Source organism: Lepidochelys kempii, chromosome 4, assembly GCF_965140265.1.
Source record: "Lepidochelys kempii isolate rLepKem1 chromosome 4, rLepKem1.hap2, whole genome shotgun sequence".
NCBI classification, from domain to species: Eukaryota; Metazoa; Chordata; order Testudines; family Cheloniidae; genus Lepidochelys; species Lepidochelys kempii.
Window position 1 is genome coordinate 134,457,801 of NC_133259.1, and position 21,454 is coordinate 134,479,254.

General features: G+C 46.5%; 1 protein-coding gene across 1 annotated transcript; it reads right to left on the reverse strand.

The window, feature by feature from the left end:
* Positions 1–929: 929 nt before the first annotated feature.
* Positions 930–19,646, reverse strand: LOC140910883 (5-hydroxytryptamine receptor 7-like). The gene is made up of 3 exons (XM_073342969.1): positions 19,573–19,646; positions 17,959–18,530; positions 930–4,390 (listed from the first exon to the last, which is right to left on the reverse strand). Exons 2-3 carry the CDS (start codon positions 18,465–18,467, stop codon positions 3,619–3,621), a joined length of 1,281 nt encoding a protein of 426 aa, XP_073199070.1. The 5' UTR covers positions 18,468–18,530; positions 19,573–19,646; the 3' UTR covers positions 930–3,618.
* Positions 19,647–21,454: the final 1,808 nt, after the last annotated feature.

Below are 21,454 nucleotides of genomic sequence, written 5' to 3' on the forward strand. Positions count from 1 at the left end.
AATATCCAACCTAAACCTCCCCCACTGCAACTTGAGACCATTACTTCTCGTTCTGTCATCTGCTACCACTGAGAACAGTCTAGATCCATCCTCTTTGTTAGTACATGTCAGGTAGTTGAAAGCAGCTATCAAATCCCCCCCTCATTCTTCTCTTCCGCAGACTAAACAATCCCAGTTCCCTCAGCCTCTCCTCATAACTCATGTGTTCCAGACCCCTAATCATTTTTGTTGCCCTCCGCTGGATGTTTTCCAATTTTTCCACATCTTTCTTGTAGTGTGGGGCCCAAAACTAGACACAGTACTCCAGATGAGGCCTCACCAAAGTCGAATAGAGGGGAACGATCACGTCCCTCAATCTGCTGGCTCTTGTCCAAGATCATGAGCTCTATGGGGCAGGGACCATCCGTTCTGGGTTTGTACCACACCTAGCCCAACTGGGTCCTGATACATGACTAAGTGCTATCATAATAAAAATAATTAATAATAACGGACTCTGTGTTAAAATTGTTGCATCACTTCACTGGCTGGGGAGGTCATCTCCAGGGTAAGATGTAAAACCAAGGACGTGAATATTTATGATCACTGAAAATTCCATTACTCTTTTTATATTCTCCCAGAATTGGCATGTTGGCGTCACTGATATTGCAACCAATTCCCGTTTGGGCAGCCCACTCTGCCTCTCTAAAAATCCCTTGTGTCCAAGAAACAATGGCATGAAACGGGTAGTGCTGGGAAGAGATATGAAGGGAATACTTCCCACTCCTGTTAGCGTGGAGACCATGTTAACCTCCAGCCTAATGAATTCTTGCTCTGTGTCTCTCTGGAAGAAACATAGGGAAGTTTTCAGAGATGTTTTGTAAGGCAAGGAAAATACAACGTGTGGAAAAGATTCAGGAGGAAAGAAGCAGAACAGAAAACAACCGTCCGTTACATCACATTTATTTTTCTATTCGGAGTCTGCTGCCAAATTATAGCATTGGGCGTGTGTGGATTGTACTGTCCTTGCCTGGATGAGATTGTAAAACCTCGGAGTGAGGCTGTGTTTTTACCCATCCACACATTCTAAGCCAAGTGCGCAGTTGAGCTGAGGGCCTGGCCACACCCCCTTATTATACTATACACCCTACTGTACCATGAAACACCACTGGACATCCCAGCCAGCACATCTGCATAACAGTCAAGATGATGTACCATGTGGCTCTAGAATGAAAGAGGATCCCTTGTCTTTTTAAAGCTCTAGAACACGCACATCGGAGCTGGATCTTGGCCTTACTTTGGCGCCCATCATGGGGGGACTTGCACATCTTCGATCAGCAAGTCATCTCGGTAGCTATTTCATGTACGAATCTTGAGAGTGAACTGCTGGAAGGAAGGAGTAAGACATGTAAGGATGCATGGGGGGCAGGGGGGCAAGAAGATAAGCGGGCCAAATTATGGAGTGTGGTTGCTGAGCAGAGAGCACAATACATTGGATGTTAAAAGAAACTCACACGTGTAACTAATTCGCCACCTGCCTGTGAATAGCCACATGGCTTCATTTGTATATTGTGTCTCCTCTGCCCTTCATCCACCTTTGCCATTGTGGACTGTACGCTCTTGAGGAAGGGACTGGGTCTGCTTACGTGTCTGGAAAGTGCCTAGCCCATTTTGGGAGCTCCCAACTTCTAAATAATGATCAGCGAATGCTGGAGGCTGGACACGGAATGTGTGGGGCTGGTAATTTGACCTGGTATTGGGGTGGAGTGGGGGAGGACTACTTTCCCTTCAAACCCTGTCCCCCTCCACACTCTGCTTCCCCCCACCCCCCATCAGTGAAAAACTCCCATTGATTTCAATCGGGCCAGGATATCATTCAATGCATTTTGTGGATACTTTCTGAAAAATCCAGCTGTGAACGCCCGTCGTGTTCAGAGCAGATAATGTGCTACAACGATCCATCAAGTCCATTGACTATATTTCCCTTGACTTGAGGTTTAACAGCTAGGATGGCAATGAGCCTAAAGGAAACTCATCTTGACTTAGGAGAACTTTTGATATATTTTCTCTCTCTCGAAGTAATAGGAGGGCCTTTATTTCATACTTCAGCCTTGCCTTTTCGTAGGGCTTAACAGAGGAAATCCCTGGGAAAGAAGAGACCAAAATCCCTGGGAAAGAAGAGACCATGACCCCCGTGTGTTAGTACAATCTCTTCTTCGGCCTTGGAATCATAGAATATCCGGGTTGGAAGGGACCTCAGGAGGTCATTGAGTAAAAGCAGGACCAATCCCCAATTTTTGCCCCAGATCCCTAAATAGCCCCCTCACAACCCTGGGTTTAGCAGGCCAGTGTGCAAACCACTGAGCTATCCCACCCCCCCTAAAAGTTTTTCACCCCAGATGGGACACGAACCCACAATCCCTGGCTTAGGAGGCCAGTGCCTTAAGTTTTAAATTCACAAGGGCACCTGATCCAAAGCCCACAGAAATCAGTGGATGTTCTTTCTATTGACTTCAGTAGGTTTGGGATCAGGGCCAAACAGAGCTATGTCAAAGGGTGGAAAAAATGCACCAAAAGTCTGAATATGTAAAAAAAAAAAAAAAAATCTAGATAGGAATAAAGAAACTTTGTAAAAGAATGACACCTTGTTCAGTATGGTATTTTTCACGTTTTCTGTACATTATGGTGCATCACTGTAAAGCAGTCAGTGAAATAATACATTTTTGTCTCTTGTCAAACAAAGCGTGCTTTTATGTACTGCTTTGATTAATCAGTTAGCCACAAAATTAGGAAAGCACATCACTAGGCTGTGAATGAACTATATAATATATCCCAGTAAATACAGCAGTCTTTACTTGCTCCTCACTTCTCTGATATAAATAGGCTGTTAAACAAGGTTTTGCACTGTTATTTTTAAGCATGCCACTTTCAGGTACTGTAACACAAGGGCTTGCGGAAAGAGGGTCATTGGCATCGTTCCCTGCCATGCAAACTCAGAACTGGCTTGAGAGTGTACAATGGAACCAAATCAGTTACAACAGTTTATAAGCAGGGATGCAAAGTGTAGGGCTTACAATGTGTTCCGTTGACATCTATAATGCTGCTCTCCTGTTTGCTACGGAAATGCAGCCGATGAGATTATCCAAGAATAGCACATAGTGCTTTCCCCCTCCACAGATCTCAAAGCCTTTTGCAAAGGTGAGTGGTATTCCTGTTTTTACAGATTGGGAAACGGAGGCACGGAGCTATAAATGACTGGCCCAAGGTCACACTGTCAGTCAGTGGCAGAGCTTGGAAGAGAACCCAGGAGATCCTGACTTGCCTTCTCATGCACCACACATTGGCGTGAACTGCTGTCTCCATGGGCTGCATCCTCCTATCAAAGAGGAAAAAGGAAGGGCTATGGTTTCTTCTGCTGTAGGTGTGGCCCTCAGCTACTCAAACTTGAGCACCTCTTGGGTGACAAGCACTTGTGCAATTTTGGCGATGGTTAACTCTGGCAGAGGAACAATGCCCATATTTGCCAAGCCGGACAGGAAATCGAAAAGGGAACCCTGCAACAGGCCAGAGGGATGAGCAGGCGTTCTTTAATTAGGCGCTCAGCGCTTGCAGTAGGCTAAGGAACGTGACCTTCCTGGAGATTTACAAGATGCCCTCATGTCTCTCTGTGACTTTCAAGGCCTCATGCATGCTGGCTGCAGACAGCCTCCTGTTGATGTTCCTGTACCTGCACCGCAGAAGGTTCCAAAAAGTAGTCCTTAGATCGCGGTTGAAGAAAGCATAGATCAAGGGGTTGATCAGGGAGTTGGTGTAACCCAGCCACAGCAGGGTCCTCTCCAGCCGCAGGGGCATGCAGCTGCACTGGATACCACAAATGAAAGGCCGGGCCGTGGACATCAGGAAGAAGGGAAACCAGCAAAAGGTAAAGGCCCCCACGATAATGCCGAGGGTTCTCGCTGCTTTCTGCTCCCTTTTGAAGATGGAAATGTTCTTTCGATCTTGCCGGAGCAGTTTGGACAAGGTGGCGCACTCCTCCACCGCTTTGCTGCGCTTGGAGCTGTGATGGCCTCGGACGCTGACGTCCATGCAGTACACCCCCTCCTTCTCCTGGTGTCTGGGGAAGTTCATGAACCGGTGTTTCTCTGCACTGACCTTGGCGGCTTTGTAGATCCGGCTGTACATGACAAGCATGACTGTCATGGGGATATAGAAGGCTACCCCAGTGGAGTAGACCGTGTATCCAAAGTCCTGGCTGATGAGGCAGACCCTTTCAACGTTGACGTTCTTGGCCCAGCCAAACAGCGGAGGAAGAGTTATGGAGGCAGAAAGAAGCCAAACTATGAACACCATCTTGGCCATTAGTTTCCCGTTTTGTCTCACAGGGTATGTCAGCGGCCGTGTGATCCCCAAGTACCTGCAAAACAGTTTCAAAGCCGATCAGGTTTGCTTTTTGGTTCACAAGAAGGTGAAGGTTGTCAAACGTATAGAATCATAGAATCTCAGGGTTGGAAGGGACCTCAGGAGGTCATCTAGTCCAACCCCCTGCTCAAAGCAGGACCAATCCCTAGTTTTTGCCTCAGATCCCTAAATGGCCCCCTCAAGGATTGAACTCACAATCCTGGGTATAGCAGGCCAATGCTCAAACCGCTGAGCTATCCCTCCCCCCCAAGAAGGTGGTTTTGCACCCCAAATGGGACTTGAACCCACAATCTCTGGCTTAGGAAGCCAATGCCTTATCCATTGGGCAGAAATGCTATTGGTAAGTGTCACCTCAGTCATAACGAGAATTGGTTGGAAAATGCTTTTTTTTGCTCCCCATGGTATATTTTGCCCCAAAAGGAAAATTATTTCATGTTTGTTGAGATTTTCCGTGCAAAACTCCAGCTTTGTGGTGAAAAAAAAAATCAAAATATTTCAGCCCAAATCCCAAAATGTCCGTTCAGAAATGCCAGTGCAATATCTCATGGGAGTTGTAGTTTGGGTGCCTCATGTGTTCACCTCTCCTCTATAGGCCAGGCTCCCTAGGTGGGCTACTCTTGCTATCATTCAGCCCAGTATTCCCTCTTACAGAGCCACCATGATGTACCATAGGAATCCCATTGACAAAGTGAATCCGATTTCTCACTCAGCTGGAAATCAAGACTTACTCTGTGAAAAATTTCTTGTAATCAAAAACCCAATTTTCCATTGAACATTTTTTCATGGAAAATTTTCAACCAGCTCTAGTCACAGCAATTCAGACCATCCCATCACCCCAGCAGGCAAAAACCCAAGTCAAAAATGACTAGAAAGTCATCAGACTCAGGGCCAAATTCTGCTCTCCATTACACCAGTGTAAATCAGGAATAATCCCAAGCGAAGTCAACAGCATTGCACCCATGTGTCACGGAGAGCAGAATTCAGCACTCAGGCTTTGCCTAACCCACAGTGGAAGAGATCTCCAGAGCTAAGATCCCTTCAGGCCCGCAAAGTTCAAATCTACAGACTATTGGCAAAAGCGCCCCAGCTGTCCTCAACTTTCAACACAGTGCAGAGGTGGGGCGTGGCAGGCCCACATCTGGCAAGTGAATGTAACAGAGTCTGGCATGAAATTTGCATGCCAAGGGACTGGAAGAAAGAGGTGGGCCAGAACATGCTACTAATAGGATGTTGCATCCGATGAAGTGAGCTGTAGCTCACGAAAGCTTATGCTCAAATAAATTGGTTAGTCTCTAAGGTGCCACACGTACTCCTTTTCTTTTTGCGAATACAGACTAACACGGCTGTTACTCTGAAACCTGTCAGGATGGTGAAAGAAAGTGCAGGATTAAATATCCTTTCCTACCTTTGGGCTGGTCTACACTATGTGGGGGGGGATCAATCTAAGTTACGCAACTTCAGCTACGTGAATAACGTAGCTGAAGTTGACATACTTAGATCTACTTACTGCGGTGTGTCAACGGGATTCCCCTTGCGCTTCTCATTGAGGTGGAGTACCGGAGTCGACGCTAGAGCGATCAGCTGTCGATTTATCGTGTCTATACTAGACACGATAAAACAACCCCCGCTGGATCAATTGCTGCCCATCGATCTGGCCAGTAGTGTAGACAAGCCCTTTATTTTACACCTTCTTTCGGCTCCTGCCCCCCACATACCTATTTGAAACATCTACCACCTAACCACTCACCTCTCAACTTAGCCTGCATTCTCTAAGGAACCAAAACATGTAGAGATTCTATGGATCTATGTCAACATCTTAAATTGTGCCCAGAAACACAATTGAAGCAAGAGCACCCTGCAGAGAACTGGTGCTATATGCATCAAGCAAGCCAATGCTTGCTGGTTAATCAGGCAACTATGTTCTAGGCAACAGGGAACTTCCAAGTGGTATCCCCATGTGAGTCATATTCTAGAAGTTCCAACTGGGAGCTCCCAACCACCTGGGTAATTGATGAATTCATAGGTTTTAAGGGCTGAAGGGACCATAATTATTATCTAGTCTGACCCTCTTGCATAACACAGGCTGCTGGCCTCACCGAATAATTTCTGCATCAAGCCCATAACTTCTGTTGGAGCTATAGCAGATTTTTTAGAAAGACATCCAGTTTTGAGTTAAAGATGTCAAGTGATGGAGAACCTACCACATCCCTAGGTATGTTGTCCCAGCGGATAATTACCCATCACGTTAAAAATGTGAATCTTATTTCTAGTCTGTATTTATCTAACTTCAGCTTCCAGCCACTGCCTCTTATTACGGCCTTTTTCTGTTCGATTAAAGATCTATCTGCTGTCAGACGTCTCTTCACCGTGTACATATTCGTAGACCGAGATGAGGTCACCTCCTCTTTGATACACTAAATTAACAAAAGGAGTGCCATCTATCATGGCAAACTCTCCGCTCGAGGGGAAAAGTCATCATTAGAGCAGGACAAAACAATTTAATTGAAAAGATTTTTCAATGAAAAATGTTTTTTCCCACCGAAAGGAAAATGTCTGCAAAGAATTTTCACATTGGGTGAAATTTTAGGGGGTTTTGACTGCAACATTTGAAATAATTTTTGTTGTTGTTGTTCATAAAGTTTGTGGGGTTTCACATTTCTTCCTTTTCCAGTGCAGCACAGAAATAAAAAAGGGGGGGGAGGGGAAGGAGTGATAGAACATGGGGAAAAAAGAAACTCTCCCCAAAGAAAACCTTTTAAATAAACCCAAAAGTCCACAAAGAACATTTTCAACCCAAAATGAAAGTGTTCATTTCTTTGGAATTTTTTCTTGAGAATGGAATTATTTTTTCAGCCAGCAGTAGTCACAACCATCTAGCAAAATGCAGACACCCACCCACCACTACCTGAGAATCTGGAAGATTTAGCAAGAGACTTACTGAGAACCGGTGAGCACGACCCGTCAACAGAAGTATCATTGTAACCACTGGCATCACCTCCACCTAGTCTGTGCTGAGCTTCAGCCTGTTTGCGACCCTCCATTCCCCTCTCCCAGGCCAGGTCTACTCTAAAAAGTTAGGTTGACCCAGCTACATCACTCAGGGGTGAGGATTTTTCACACCCCTGAACGATGCAGTTAACCCTCAGTGTAGACAGCTACCACCTCTCACGGAGGTGAACTAACTACAGCGATGGGAGAACACCTCATGGTAATGAGTGGCTATATGGATTCGCTATAGCAGTGCAGCTGCAGCCCTGCTGCAGTTTAAGTGTAGACACAGCCCCGGCGAAGTTCTGGGAAAGCAGTGCTCTTTGTCTCTGACTGAAGAGAGATGCAGAGCTGAGTGCTATTAGCCTGCTGATGGCACCACAGCCCATAACTCCCTCAGACAAAGAGCCGTCTTGGCTGGAGAGTGGGTGAGCCATACTCAAAGACTTCCCCCGTGACCCTTCACTGAAGGGAAGGAAAAGAGCCAGCTCCAGGAGGGAGGGGGAGAAAGATGAAGTAGTGTCATCATATGATGATGAGAACACTCTTTCCATTTCACTAGTATCTCAGGAAGATGTTAAATAGAAGCTACTAAAGCTAGACATTTTCAAACCAGCAGGACTGGATAACTTGCATCCAAGAGTTCTAAAAGAGCTGGCTGAGGAGCTTGCTGGCTCATTAATGTTGATTTTAATTAAGTCTTGGAACAGTGGGAAAGTTGCAGAAGACTTGAAGAAAGCTAGCTAATGTTGTGCCAATATTTTAAAAGGTTAAATGGGGTGACTCCAGTAATTAAAGGCCTGTCAGTCTGACATTGATCCCAGGCAAGATAATGGAGCAGCTGTTACTGGACTTGATTAATAAAGAATTAAAGGAGAGTAATTTAATTAAGGCCAATAAACATGAGTTTATGGACAATAGCTCCTGTCAAACTAACATATCTTTTTCTGATGAGATTACAAATTGGGTAGATAAAGGTAATAGTGTTGATGTTATGTATTTAAAACATTTGACTTGATACCACATGACATTTTGATTAAAAAATTAGAAAAAATATAAAATTAATATGGCACATATTAAATGGATTAAAAACTGGCTAACTGATAGATCTCAAGATGTAATTTTAAATGGGGAACCATCAAGTAGGTGTATTTCTAGTAGGGTCCCACAGGGATCGGTTCTTGCCTCTATGCTATTTAACATTTTAATAAGTGACCTGTAAGAAAACTAAATAATCACTGATAAAGTTTATAGACGGCACAAAAATTGGGGATTGGTAAATAGTGAAGAGGACAAATCTCTAATGCAGAGCGATCAATAAGTGTTTTAATATGGCTAAATGTAAACGTATAGATCTAGGAACAAAAATATAGGCCATACTTACAGGACGAGGGACTCTATCCTGGGAAACAGTGACTTTGAAAAAGATTTGGAAGGTCATGGTGGGTAATCAGCTGAACATAAGCTGTGGTCAGAAAGGTGAATGAAATCCTTGAGTGCATAAACAGGGGAATCTCAAATAGGAGTAGAGAGGTTCTTTTGCCTCTGTATTTGGTGATGGCTCCTAGAATACTCTATCTAATTGTACTGCCCACAATTCAAAAAGGATGTTGATGCATTGGAGAGGGTTCAGAGAAGAGCCACAAGAACGATTAAAGGTTTAGAAGACCTGCCTTATGGTCATAGACTCAAGGAGCTCAATCTATATAGCTTAACAAAGAGAAGGTTAAGGAGTGACTTGATTACAGTCTATAAACACCTATGTGGGGAACAAATATTTAATAAAGATCTCTTAAATCTAGCAGAGAAAGGCATAACATGATCCAACGGCTGGCAGTTGAAGCTAGACATGTTCAGACTGGAAATAAGGTGTAAATTTTTAACAGTGAGAGTAATTAACCACTGGAATAATTTATCACACTTGTGGTGGATTATCCATCACTGACAATTTTTAAATCAAGATAGAGTGTTTTTCTAATATCTCTGCTCTGGGAATTATTCTGGGTAAGATCTATGGCTTGTGTTATACAGGTCTGACCAGATAATCACAATGGTCCTTTCTGGCCTTTGGGTCTATGAATCCACCAACACCTGTCTCTCGGGTATTGTCTAAGCAGCAGGCTTCTCCTGAGATGACTGCCTTTTCCGAGTTACTGTTTAGACTGCATTCATCAGGTCGATAGCAATCTGCATAACAATGGGGTGCAATAATCAGCATCTTCAGGCAAAACAGAAGCCTTTGTTGGCCGTCCTGTTTTTCTCTCTCTCACTTAAATGCCTATAAATAAAATAAAACAAAGACCTGCCACTGATTCTTATTGATGACGATGCTCTTCTAGGCACTATGGTTCCAAACACCGCAAAGAGCTCTCCAGCCTAGATGAACTATGGGCCCAGCTATGTTTAGGATATGAACACAACTCCGCTTGAGGGAAAAGTATACGGGGGACATATTATCTGCTACAGCCAGCTTCCATTGGGCGCAACAGAGTGGAGGGGCTGATTACAGCTTCCTGATTTGTGGCCTGGGGCTGCTCTAACTTGTGCATCTGAGTGCAGTCGCCTAAGGACAATAAGCCAGCTGGGGATGACTGGAGTGCATTGTGGTTCATCCATGCCCCTTTCTCCAGCTGCCCCTTACATTCTGCTGGAACAAGGGGCTAGGGGAGGGTGGCACAGGAGTTGGCTCAATGCCTACTGAGGACTCATCCATGCCACGAGTATGTCCAGAAGGGCACATGGGGTGGCGTCCACACCCTATCACTGTCTGAGTCATGCGAAGGGAGTGGATCAGAGCACAGAATCTGCCACTAGTTGTCATCTAAGACACAGCACAATTGCAACACCAGTGCCTCCTAACACCAGGATGAAGGGCATGGCTCAGCACTCTGGCAGGCCTGATGCACTCAGAGATCTAATGCACGTGGTCATCCTCAAGAACGGTCATGCCCAGCTGTTGATTATTAACAGCCAAGATTTTCCAGTAGCAACTAGCATTTTTGGGGTGCCCAACTTAAGATGATTTACAGGGGTGCTATGCATCCAGCTCTGAAATCTCAACTCAGGCACCCAAATTACTAGTCGCTTCTGAAAATCTAGGCCAATAGCTTCTTAAACCTTATGAAACTCATTGAGTTTCTTTAGAAGCAGACACATTTCGGATTCATTTAAAACCCCCTAAAAAGTGGAAGTTACACATTAACCGGTGTGAAGACAGCTGTAACCATAAGCGCATAAAAACGGCCACACTGGGTCAGACCAAAGGTCCATCTAGCCCAGTATCCTGTCTTCCGACAGTGGACAGTGCCAGGTGCCCCAGAGGGAATGAAGAGAACAGGTAATCATCAAGTGATCCATCCCCCTGTTACCCATTCCCAGCTTCTGGCAAAAACGCTAAAAGACAGGCAGTAGTTGTATTTCATTTGCGAGTTACTAGAAGTAGCTTCTAGATCAGATGCAGCAACCTGCCTTGTGCTGTCTCCACCAGAGAAAATGGATACTTGAACACCAAGGGCTTTATTTACTGCTTTTGTAAAATGGGGAAAATATAATAAAAATCGGTCAGTTTTTACAAGTAGCAGAGATATTTTACTGGGTTCTCCACACCCATTACCTCAGAGAAGGTGCAGTCTAAAAGCAGCTGTGCCGCTTTGTTTTCTGATTACATTTGTCAGTTAATGAGCAACACGGTTGCCTGGCGCAGTGGCCCACTGGCTGTTTGGGCTACTTGCAGGGGAACACGTATACAGAGCAGATCATGTGGCCACTTTTTTGACTGTTCATTTAGTGTCGACATCTGAAATCCCAAAGGTACTAGAGCAGTGTGGTCTAGTGCAGAGGTTCTCAAACTGTGGTCCACGGACCACTCCATTCAGGTGGTCCGCGGATAGTTCCCTTGAAGGTGCGCACCTGGGCGGCCGCGCATGAGACAATGAAGGGCCACCCACCTAATTAGTGGAGCCACTAATTAACTAATTAATTAACAAAAAGTTAATAATTATTAAGGTTTTTTCTATATAGCGCTTTTATCCAAAGCGCTTTACAATAGTGAGTTAATGGCACAAACAACATTTGGAAAGATCATTAAGTGGTCCGTCGAGACCCTCAGCAATTTTCAAGTGGTCCGCAGGAAAAAAAAAAGTTTGAGAACCACTGGTCTAGTGGCTAGTATGCTGAACTGGGAGTCAAAAGACCAGGGTTCTAATCCCAGCTCTTCCATTAGCCTGCTGGGTGACCTTGAGCAAACCACTTCCCTGCTGTGCCTTAGTTTCCCCTTCTTCTATCCCTTGAGCCCCAGGAACCTTAACTTTAGGTAGGTCTCCACTTACGGCGGTGTGCAGAGTACGAGCCGTGGATGTCCGGCTTGCATGGGGCTAAATAGCACTGTAGACAGCAAGGCACTGCTTAGGCAAACAGAACATAGACATGCCTGAACGTACATTCCCTACCCACCTCTCTACAAGCCCAAGCAGCACCGCTACACCAGTATTTTTAGCCACTTAGTGTCCCAGTGCCAGAGCCTTTCCCCGCCGTGTGTAGCTACACGTACCCTCCGCGCCACCACAAGGGTGGACAAGGCCTAGAGGTGTTACTACCCATGCAGCCTATAATATACACGTACGGATGTATGCTGAGGAAAACCCAGACATATTCAAGATCGTCGTCGATGCCGTTGCATATATACCATGATCATGTAAGCCTTGCAGGGGATTTCGACACTTTGAAATGAGGGTCAGAACAAGGCCTAGGCACCATTTAAAGTGGTGCATAGCGGTGGATAGCACTCATCACACATGCCTTGGCTGCGTCTCTGCACAGGAGGGAATTTCACACTCAGTCCTTAGTGTCCCAACATGTCTGGCTCATATTGTTGCTGGCCAATAAAAGGGGCAATTCCCCCCCCCCCCCAAAATCTATTTCTTTCCTTTAATAAAAGTCGATATCATTCCAAAGGCTTAAGTAGTAACGTGATGCAAGCAACACAGGCTACCAAAGGAAAAGCCGTTGAGTATTTAAAGTAAAAGCCTTTTTTATTTATTACTAGTGCATGCTGTGAGGGCGCTGGGTCTCAAACTCCGGAGCTAAAGTTGAAATCAGAGCTCCATTAAGGGTCTTATTTTGTAAAAATCCACCTTGTCTATTTCAGGAACAGACTAGATTTTGCCCTACAAAACATACTTTGGAATTCTTTGAACATATGCATCACTGATTCCATAGTCTGTCTAGTCTGAGATATACACGTATTAGTGATGTATATGTGGAAACTATTTGTAAATGTTTGGGTCAGAGTTAAGGTTAAGTATCCTTTATATTACAGCCACTTAATATTTAACTAAGGATTTAAAGCTATTTAAAAGACCAGGTCATCCCCCCGGAGACTGAACATACAGAGAAACAAATTTCTAAAGTTTCATTTTTGCAGGTACTTATATGGGCTCTATTACCATATTATATCTGGGCACCTCATAGACATTAATGTTTCATCCTCCCAGCACTCCGATAGATAGGGAAGTGATGCTAATTCTCATATAGATAGGAAAACTGAGGCACTGAGGGCTTGACTACACTACCGCACGGGGTCGATCTAAGATATGCAACTTCAGCTACGTGAATAGCGTCGCTGAAGTTGTCGTACTTAGATCTACTTACCACGGTGTCTTCACTGCGGTAAGTCAACAGCTGACACTCTCCCGTCGACTCCTCTTGCACTCCTTGTTCTGGTGGAGTACCAGAGTCGACGGGAGAGCACTCAGCAGTCGATTTATCACATCCATACTAGACACGATAAATCGACCCCTGCTGGATCTATTGCTGCCCGCTGATCCAGTGACTAGCGTAGACAAGTCCTTTGTGATTAAAGTGACTTGCCCCAGGTCATACAGGGCAGTGAATTGAACCCCAGGCTAGCTCTTTCACCACAAGACCCCCCTGCCTCCCAGGGAGAAGGCTTGCTCAGCACAGGGCTGGCTGGGGTGTGAAAGCCCATGACTTTTTAGTAAAAATAGCCTAAAAGTCATAGGTACTGTCCTGGGAATCACGACCACAAAAAAATCCTCTCTTAATTACTAACATTATTAGGCTGCTATTTCTGGGGGTATGCAGATACATGTTGAAATTAGCAAGGCGGTTCTGAGCCATTACTGGGAAATAGACAGATTGCCACTCAGTTGGCTCCAGATGTTCTGAATTTATTTAATAACTACAGAGGCCCAACTGGAGAAAGGGATACGCTGAACTCTGAGAGGAGTGATCGCTGGGGGAGAAGTCAGAGGGAATCCCGGGAAGCAGCTGTTTCAGATGTCAGTGCTCTCAGGGTTTTCTTTTCACAGGAGACTGATGCCTGGCTCCAGTATAACTTAGTCTGAGTTCAACGGGAATCGCTGAAGACCACGAAAGGCTGGGAAATAGGTTTGTTTTTTCTCCCCACCATGAACATTTTTGAAAAACAAAACACAACAAAAATACTTTTGTAAAAAAAAAAAAAAATTTTTTTTCAAGTTGTTGTCTCAGATCCCCAAAAGCCAAAACTCTTGTGTTTTTTTTTGGCAACCAAAACATTTGCAGGTTATTGGGATTTGTGATGACCTCACCCACTCCCACAATTTCATGGAAATAGATATGTCCTGTGGAAAAGTCTGTTTTGATGAAAAAACCATATTCCATTAAAAAAAAAATTCAGGACAGAAATTTCCATCAGCTGCACCAAAGATTTTTTTTTAAAGGTACGCATTAGTAATCAAAATACCACTCTATATTTTTATAGCACCTTCCATCCTGAAGGATCTGAAAGTCCTTTACATGTTTTTGTTAGCTTATATGTACCAATTAAATGCAGCCACCTCTTTGGAGGAGCGGGGCCCCATCATGAAAAGCAGCATAGACCTAGTTAGTGAACAAGAGAGCTCCAGGAGAAGCCAGAACACAAGAGAGAAGTCAGATGGGTCGCAGTGGAACGTGATCTACTGAAGGCACCTGCTCTTCATTGCTAATGAAATAGTCTGTAAAGAGAAGACAACCTACAGACGAAGGAGGCTGCCAGAGGAATTGCTGACCATTTCCCCAGGAGCTAGAGAAGCCTAATTGAGCAGTGCCTGGAAACCAAGCCACTAGGACATAAGCCTTCAATGGTATGTGATTGAGCACCTGGCACAGTTATTGTAAACTAAAGGCACTCAAAGACAGAAGTCAGAGCCAGCGGTACTCAGTGATACAGTACACCAGCACCTCCCCAAAGTTGAGAACTTATTCTTCAGAATCTCAGCTGTCATCTAAAGCAAAAAGGAAGTCTCTAGCTCTTATGGTTGAAAAGAAACACTTGGTTCTCATTTGAAAGGCTAAGTGATACAAAAAGTTCTACCTGAGTCTGCAGAGAGCCTGGAGTAATAGATTGGGGAGGTGTGAACTGCCCTATTTATAAGAGGTTAACTTGGAAGCCCAATGACATAAGAACGGTGCAAGTCTCTGACCCTCCCACTCCTTTCTTACATGAGGGATGAAATAGTTAACACTGCCATCAACGCACTTCCCAGTTAACCCCCACAGAGACAGATGGGGCAGGTCACACTTCTCTGAGCCAGATACAGTAAGTGACATCTCCCTTTGGTATCACCAGTGGGTGGCATTTGGGAAACACCCACCACGTATCCTCCACACACCATGTATTCCCCCCACCCCCATCTAGAAGGAGCCAAGCCAAAGGAACCAAGCAGAGCCCATAAGCACATTCAAGCCACTCCACCAAGGGGAAGCCCAGGGAGACGCACAATCATCTTGTGAACAGCTGCACTCTCTGAGATGAGCAGCGTTGCGTTTCGGAGACTCACGTCAGCCAAGCTTGGACAAGTTACCAACATCTTCCCTCTCCCACCCAATTCCTGCACGCAGGGGAGGGTTATGAATGAACCTGACAGAGCTATCAAACAGTTATAGGAGCAGTCAGAGGAGAGAAGGAGCATTTGACATGCCCACAGGTGGCTGTTAGTGTGTTCATACATGTATTAAAATTGTGTTTCATGGATACAATGAAACAGACCTCATTACAAACCCCACTGACACATGGACAGTGAGACCCACACCTGTTGTTATACACACCTACAGAAGGCTTGTTCACAGGAGTACAATTCTCTGGTGAGCAGCTCATTCCAGTTATAATTTAAACCGCTGGTGAGCTTTTTTCCCCTTGAATTGCTTCCCAGTTAGTTAGCCCCCCTGCACTTCACTCCATATTTCCCAAATCCAAAGGGATTTACAAATTAGCAGTGACGGAGTGGGGAGTATAATCGTGAACAGACTGCAATTTAATAGTCCAGATGGGTTGGATACAAGGTACAGTAGGTCTGATTAAGCATTCAGGAGAGAGAGGCAAGAAAGCTTAGCTCAACTGCAGCATGTGATTGTCACAGCTCTTTACTCAGGTCACCCAGCTGAATTGACTGAAAGCACCCAGGTCAAATCATTGTATAACATCACCCAGTATCTCAGCCTCCAAATCAGCATCCTGCTATTTCGTGTCTTCTACTCTCTTGCTCTAAACACAGCTCCCTAGCTCACAGGCGGGAAAGAGCAATCAAGGCTAAATGAATGATTCATTTCAGTCCATACCAGAAGACTCAGCTGTTGACTTTCGCAGAGTATGAAAGAGAGGATGTATTTGGGGGGGTGGGGCGAGGAGCAGGACTGGAGAGAAAAGGGTGGGTTGGTTGTTTACACCAACTGATTTTGGCATCAAGAGTTTCTCAATGGATGGATCACAGGCCCTGATGCTGCCCTGCGTTACGACAGCTTTGCGTCATTCATGGCATAGGTAAAGCTTGTTCCCAGTTGCGTAGGCGATGCAGAGCTGCTGCAGCAACTTATATACAGACTTCCCACTCTTCCCCCCACCCCACCTATGCAGGGAGTAGTTAGGAGAAAGGGACAATAACTAGGGGATTGCTGGTACCTAAGAGAACCTAATTGCCAGAATGGCCCCTCAGGGCCACTGGCAACCAATGTAATTTAGAGTAGCCCTGAGGTTGCTCTATTTTACACTGCAGATAGAACTAGCACCTTTCTCCCTCTACACCCGAGCTGTGCTGAGCACTCAGATGCAACTCACAATCTGCTTTATAATCACCATCGCCCAGATCCCGAGCAACTGCTTCCTCATTGACTTCAATGACTGCTGTAGGAGCTCAGCCCTTCTCAGGATTTGGCCCCGTTGCATTTTCTGGGTTTAAATGCTTTCTGGCCAGATTAATAAGCATTTCCCTGAAATCCCATGTCTGCTCATATATCAGTGATGAAAGAGGGCAGGCCAAATTCCACACACTCATTGCTTGCTCTGGATTTGTGCCTGCTTACGCCAGCAGTGAGTTTGGCCCAGATGGTCATAATTAATGGGTGCAATCAATTGCAGTTAATTTTAGTAAGAGGTCTGTTCTTTTTCACTTTCACATCTTGAGCTCTATTGCTCCTTGCAACGGTGGCTTAAACCCCCCCCCCCCCCCCCACACACACACACATTTTTCAAATTCCAGTCTGTCCACTTTATTTAATGAAAGAGAGAGAGAGTGTGTGGGTGTGTTTTAAAGGCAATTCTGTTTCATTTTATCGATCTCTGTTTTAAAGCTGTACTTGCTGATAATCCCTGAAAAGCAGAAATTCATATATTCCACTATTGCATTTTATTTTTTCACACACCTGATAAGGATTTTTTTCTTCTTCAATATGAGCTTCTGTATTTTAATGTACTTCCTTTAATTAATTGGCTTTCTCACACAAAAAAACGCCAACACTTACACACTAAAGCTGGGACTAATGAAGTCTTCAATTTATAAAAGTGGTTTTCTAGTCATTTTATTTTTAATATCAGGGCAGTTTGCTGTGTAAGAAATGCTGAGCAAAACTGGTTACTCAGATGCAAAGGTAAATTAGCATGAGAGGCCAGCTAATATTCAAAAAGGCTTTTAGAACATACGTTGTTCCTTATTTGCTCAGCTCAAATGCAGCATCTAGATTTTCAATTAACTTTCTGCTTTTTAACACTGTTCTACACCTGGTTGGACTAGGGCACAGAAGTTAAGTGACTCTTGTGCATTGGATAGAGGAGGAGGCAGGGGTGCCAGAATGGGGCATGGCCCCATCACTTTTAAAAGTGGGAGGGTTATACCCTCCCACTTTTTATCTGCCATAAGGGCGAGCAACGGGCGTGGGGGCAGGGAGGAGCGATCAGGGGCGGGGTCGTGGGGGGAAGAGGTGGCGTGGGGGTGGGGCCCCAGGGAAGGGGCAGCACGGGGGCGGAGACTCGGGGAGAAGGGGCAGTATGGGAGGTGGGCCATAATTGGGGTACCAGTGGCTCTTCCACGTTTAGGGAGCTTCCTGGGAGGAGGCTGGCAGTAGGAGACCTGGGTCCTTTCCTCCACTGACTTCTCTGGAGCAAGTGACTTAGCCGCTCCGTGCCTCAGTTTCCCCAGTTGTAGGATGGAGATGGCAGCATTTACCCACCTTGTCACAGATTCCCAGCCCTTGCAGAACACCCTTCAGCTACGTACTACTGGCTACGCACTACATATAGGGGTGTCAGGGCATCCTTACCTGTCCACGCTGATGACACACAAGGTCATGATGGAAGCGGTGCAACACATAACATCCATGGCGATGAACACATTGCAAAACACCTTCCCAAACAGCCACTCCCCTCCCACCAGATCCGTAATGATCACGAAGGGCATGACCGCAAAGGCGACAGAGAGGTCGGCCGCTGCCAAGGAGATCACCAGGTAGTTCGAGGGCTGCCGGAGCTTCTTGACAATGCACACAGAGATGATGACCAAGGCGTTGCCCGCGATGGTCATTAAGGTGATGATGGAGAGCACTGTCCCAATCACGATTTTCTCAGTGTCCCCATAGAGGAGGATCTCCTCTCCACAGTCTGTAGAGTTGGTTAGGTTGGAGGACAGCAGTTCTGGCTCAACTGGAACAGAGGGTCCCTCAGTCATGGATGGATCTGGGAGTGACTTCGGTGTGGGATACTCGTGCTCTGTGTTCTCCACAAAGAGAGGATGCTGCTCGAGAAACTGATTGGGGATGACCCTCAGCATCATTCTTTCGGCTCATGGCAAGGAGGAGTGACCCAAATTTTCTCCCACAGCTCTCCCGGGCGACACCTACAAAACACAGCATTTTATTCCACGTGATTTGTTGTTTTTCAATCGCTCCTTTGCCTTTAAATTTGCCACATTGGCTCGTATTGATTAATGACTTGCAATGGGACTGGGGAGCCCAAGTCACGCCCCCGCCCCCCCTGGCTTTGGAAAAGGTTATCCTCCAGCTAGTCTGCCAGAGGGTGAGTGAACAATGCTAAATTGTTACATTGTTAAAGACAACCCCCATCTTTTCATGTACTCTGTATATCTCTCTTCCTACTGTATTTTCCACTCCATGCAGCTGATGAAGTGGGTTTTAGCCCACGAAAGCGTATGGCCAAATAAATCCGTTCATCTCTAAGGTGCCACAAGGACTCCTCGTTGTTAATGCTAAATTAACAACAAAGAGAAACCTTACCATTTACTGTGCAAAGGCTGCATAACTGTCAACCTCTTATTCCATAGGTCAGTTGGTGGCATGCGAATGGATTTGGAAAAGACACTGCAACCAATACACAAGGTGTGGCTTGGGGTGTGTGTGTGTGAGAGAGAGAATGAGAATATCTCCTGTAACCATATACACAAATATATTAAAAGTACTATGCACACCCCCAGGTTAAATCCCATGTGCTACACACATACACAACGTCCTAGGCGCTTGATGCAACCACACAGCACTTTGCATCAGTTGCAGCGTCTCAGATAAATTGGCTAGTCTCTAAGGTGCCACAAGTCCGCCTTTCCTTTCTGCTCACTTACTGACTTTCCCTCGGTCTCACCCGGAGGGACCACCACCCTGGCCCTGGCTAACCCTGGGCTGGGGGGAAGGGGTGTGTGTGTGTGTGTGGGGGGGGGGGGGGGTTGGCTTTCGCCGAGCAGCCCGTGAGATCGGTCCCGGGTTCAGGGGGGAGAACTCCTGCCCCCTGACAGTGCCAGCCCCAGCTGATGCTTGCAACCCACCCACCCCCCTGCCTGACCCCCGGCTCCCTCCCACCCTCCCCGCAGCTGAGCGGGAGCAGAGGAACCGCGCCCCGCAGAGCCCCCCCCCCACGCAGCGATTTACCTTTGCAAAGGGAGACTCTGCGCCCTCCTGCCGGGGACATCTTCCAGCCACAGCCACAGCCAGGTCCCCCCCCCCACCCCCCGGCTCCTTGCTGAGGCGGGTCCCAGCCTCCCTCCACAGGGCAGGACGAGAGGGACCCCGGAGCGCAGCCCCGCCTCCCCTGCGAGCCCCTCCCCGTGCTCTCCAGCCCCCCCGGAGAAACCCTCCTGCAGCCTCCCGCTGCTGCCGGGGCCACGCGCGCCCCAGAGCCAGCCCCGGCTGCGGCCGGTGAGCCGAGGGTACGTGTCAATTTCACGCCCCGGCACAGTCTCCCCCCCCCGCTTCCCCCGCTTCCCCCGGGCTGGGGTGGTGCCTCGACTCCTCCCCCACCCTCCCAGCCTCCTCTTGGACACCCCAGCAGGGGAAGACATTTCCCAGGGAGGGGGAATCTTGCAAAAGAAAATCCCCCTTCTTGCAGGTGCCTTCCCGGGGATCCGAGGCTCTCCTCCCTTTCCCCCTCAGCCCTCCTGAAAGGACGACTAAAAAGCCAAGAAAAGTGCCTTGCTTTGAAACTCCTCGGCAAGAGACGCCTGGAGGGCCTGGATGAGCAGGGGCAATGCGGGTCTGAAGCCAGGGGGCAGCAGGAGAAGGTTTACACAGGCGGGTCCCTGGTCAGCTGGGAGTTTAGCTGAGGCTAGGGAGAGACACAATCATCCCATGAGGATGATGGTATCTAAGGGTGCTTTTTAGCCCCTCCTTGGCCTCTAAGCCTGCAGGGTGCAGGGAGGGGGGGGTTGTGAAGAGGAGCAAGGGAACACAAGCAATGGAAATAAGGAATAGCAGCTTCTTTGACTATTAAAGGAAAAGCTCTTAATAAAAACTGCCCCCCGGGGGAGCACAGTGTGTCTGTTAAGTGAAGCCACTCACAGACATCTCATCAGAAGCAAGGCCAGAGGATCAGAGCATTATCCTGCTGAATAATCCCTGGGCCAGCAAAGGAAGACACAGAAGGGTTTGGGGTTTTTTTGTTTTTTTGTTTTTTTTTTTTAAAAAAAAACCAACGCAGCTCCATGAAAAGAGTACACTCATGAACAGTGCGGCTGTATTAGCTGTTCTGTGGGAGAGCATCACTACTTGGAAGTGACTGCAGATCAAGCAGAAGCCAATATACGTAAATGAAAATAATTTCACGCAGCTCTGATTGACACAGCGGCTCGCTGCTGGTTCAGCTTAAAATCAGTTTGTCCTTTCCTAGGTATGTTTTACTATTTGGCTCTGTGTGTTATGTCATAGTTAAGGCTGTGATTTTGTCACGCAAATTGTTAGTCAACTTCACGGCAGAGGAGGGGGGGAAGCCCCCACCTACAGAGGGGCGGACATGCTAGGCCTGAGCGGCGTTGCAACCGAGGTGGTAGGTTGCAATGCTTGGAGCAGGACTCCAGGCCCACGGGAGCTGCCGTTGCAGGGATCACAAACTTTATTAAAATTCACGCTTACCATGAAAATGTGACTTCTGCACCAAAATCCTTTAGGAAGGAAAAATCAAATGCACGCCCTGGAACAGGGAATAATTGGGTAGGTGGTAGTACGGCTAAAGATCTGGAGGTTCCAGTGGACCACGGATTGAATGAGACTCAACAACGTGATGCAGCTGTGAAAAAGGCTAATAATCTGTGGTTTATTAACCGGAATATTGTATGGAAGACACAGGAGGTAATTGGCACTGGTGGGGCCACAGCTGGAGTACGGTGTCCAGGTCTGAGTGCCGCACTTTAGGAAAGATGTGGATAAACTGGAGAGAGTCCCAAGGAGAGCACGAAAAATGATAAAAGGTTTAGAAGACCTGACCTCTGAGGAAAGGTTAAAAAAACCTGGCCCTTGCGAAAAGACCGAGGCGGGACCT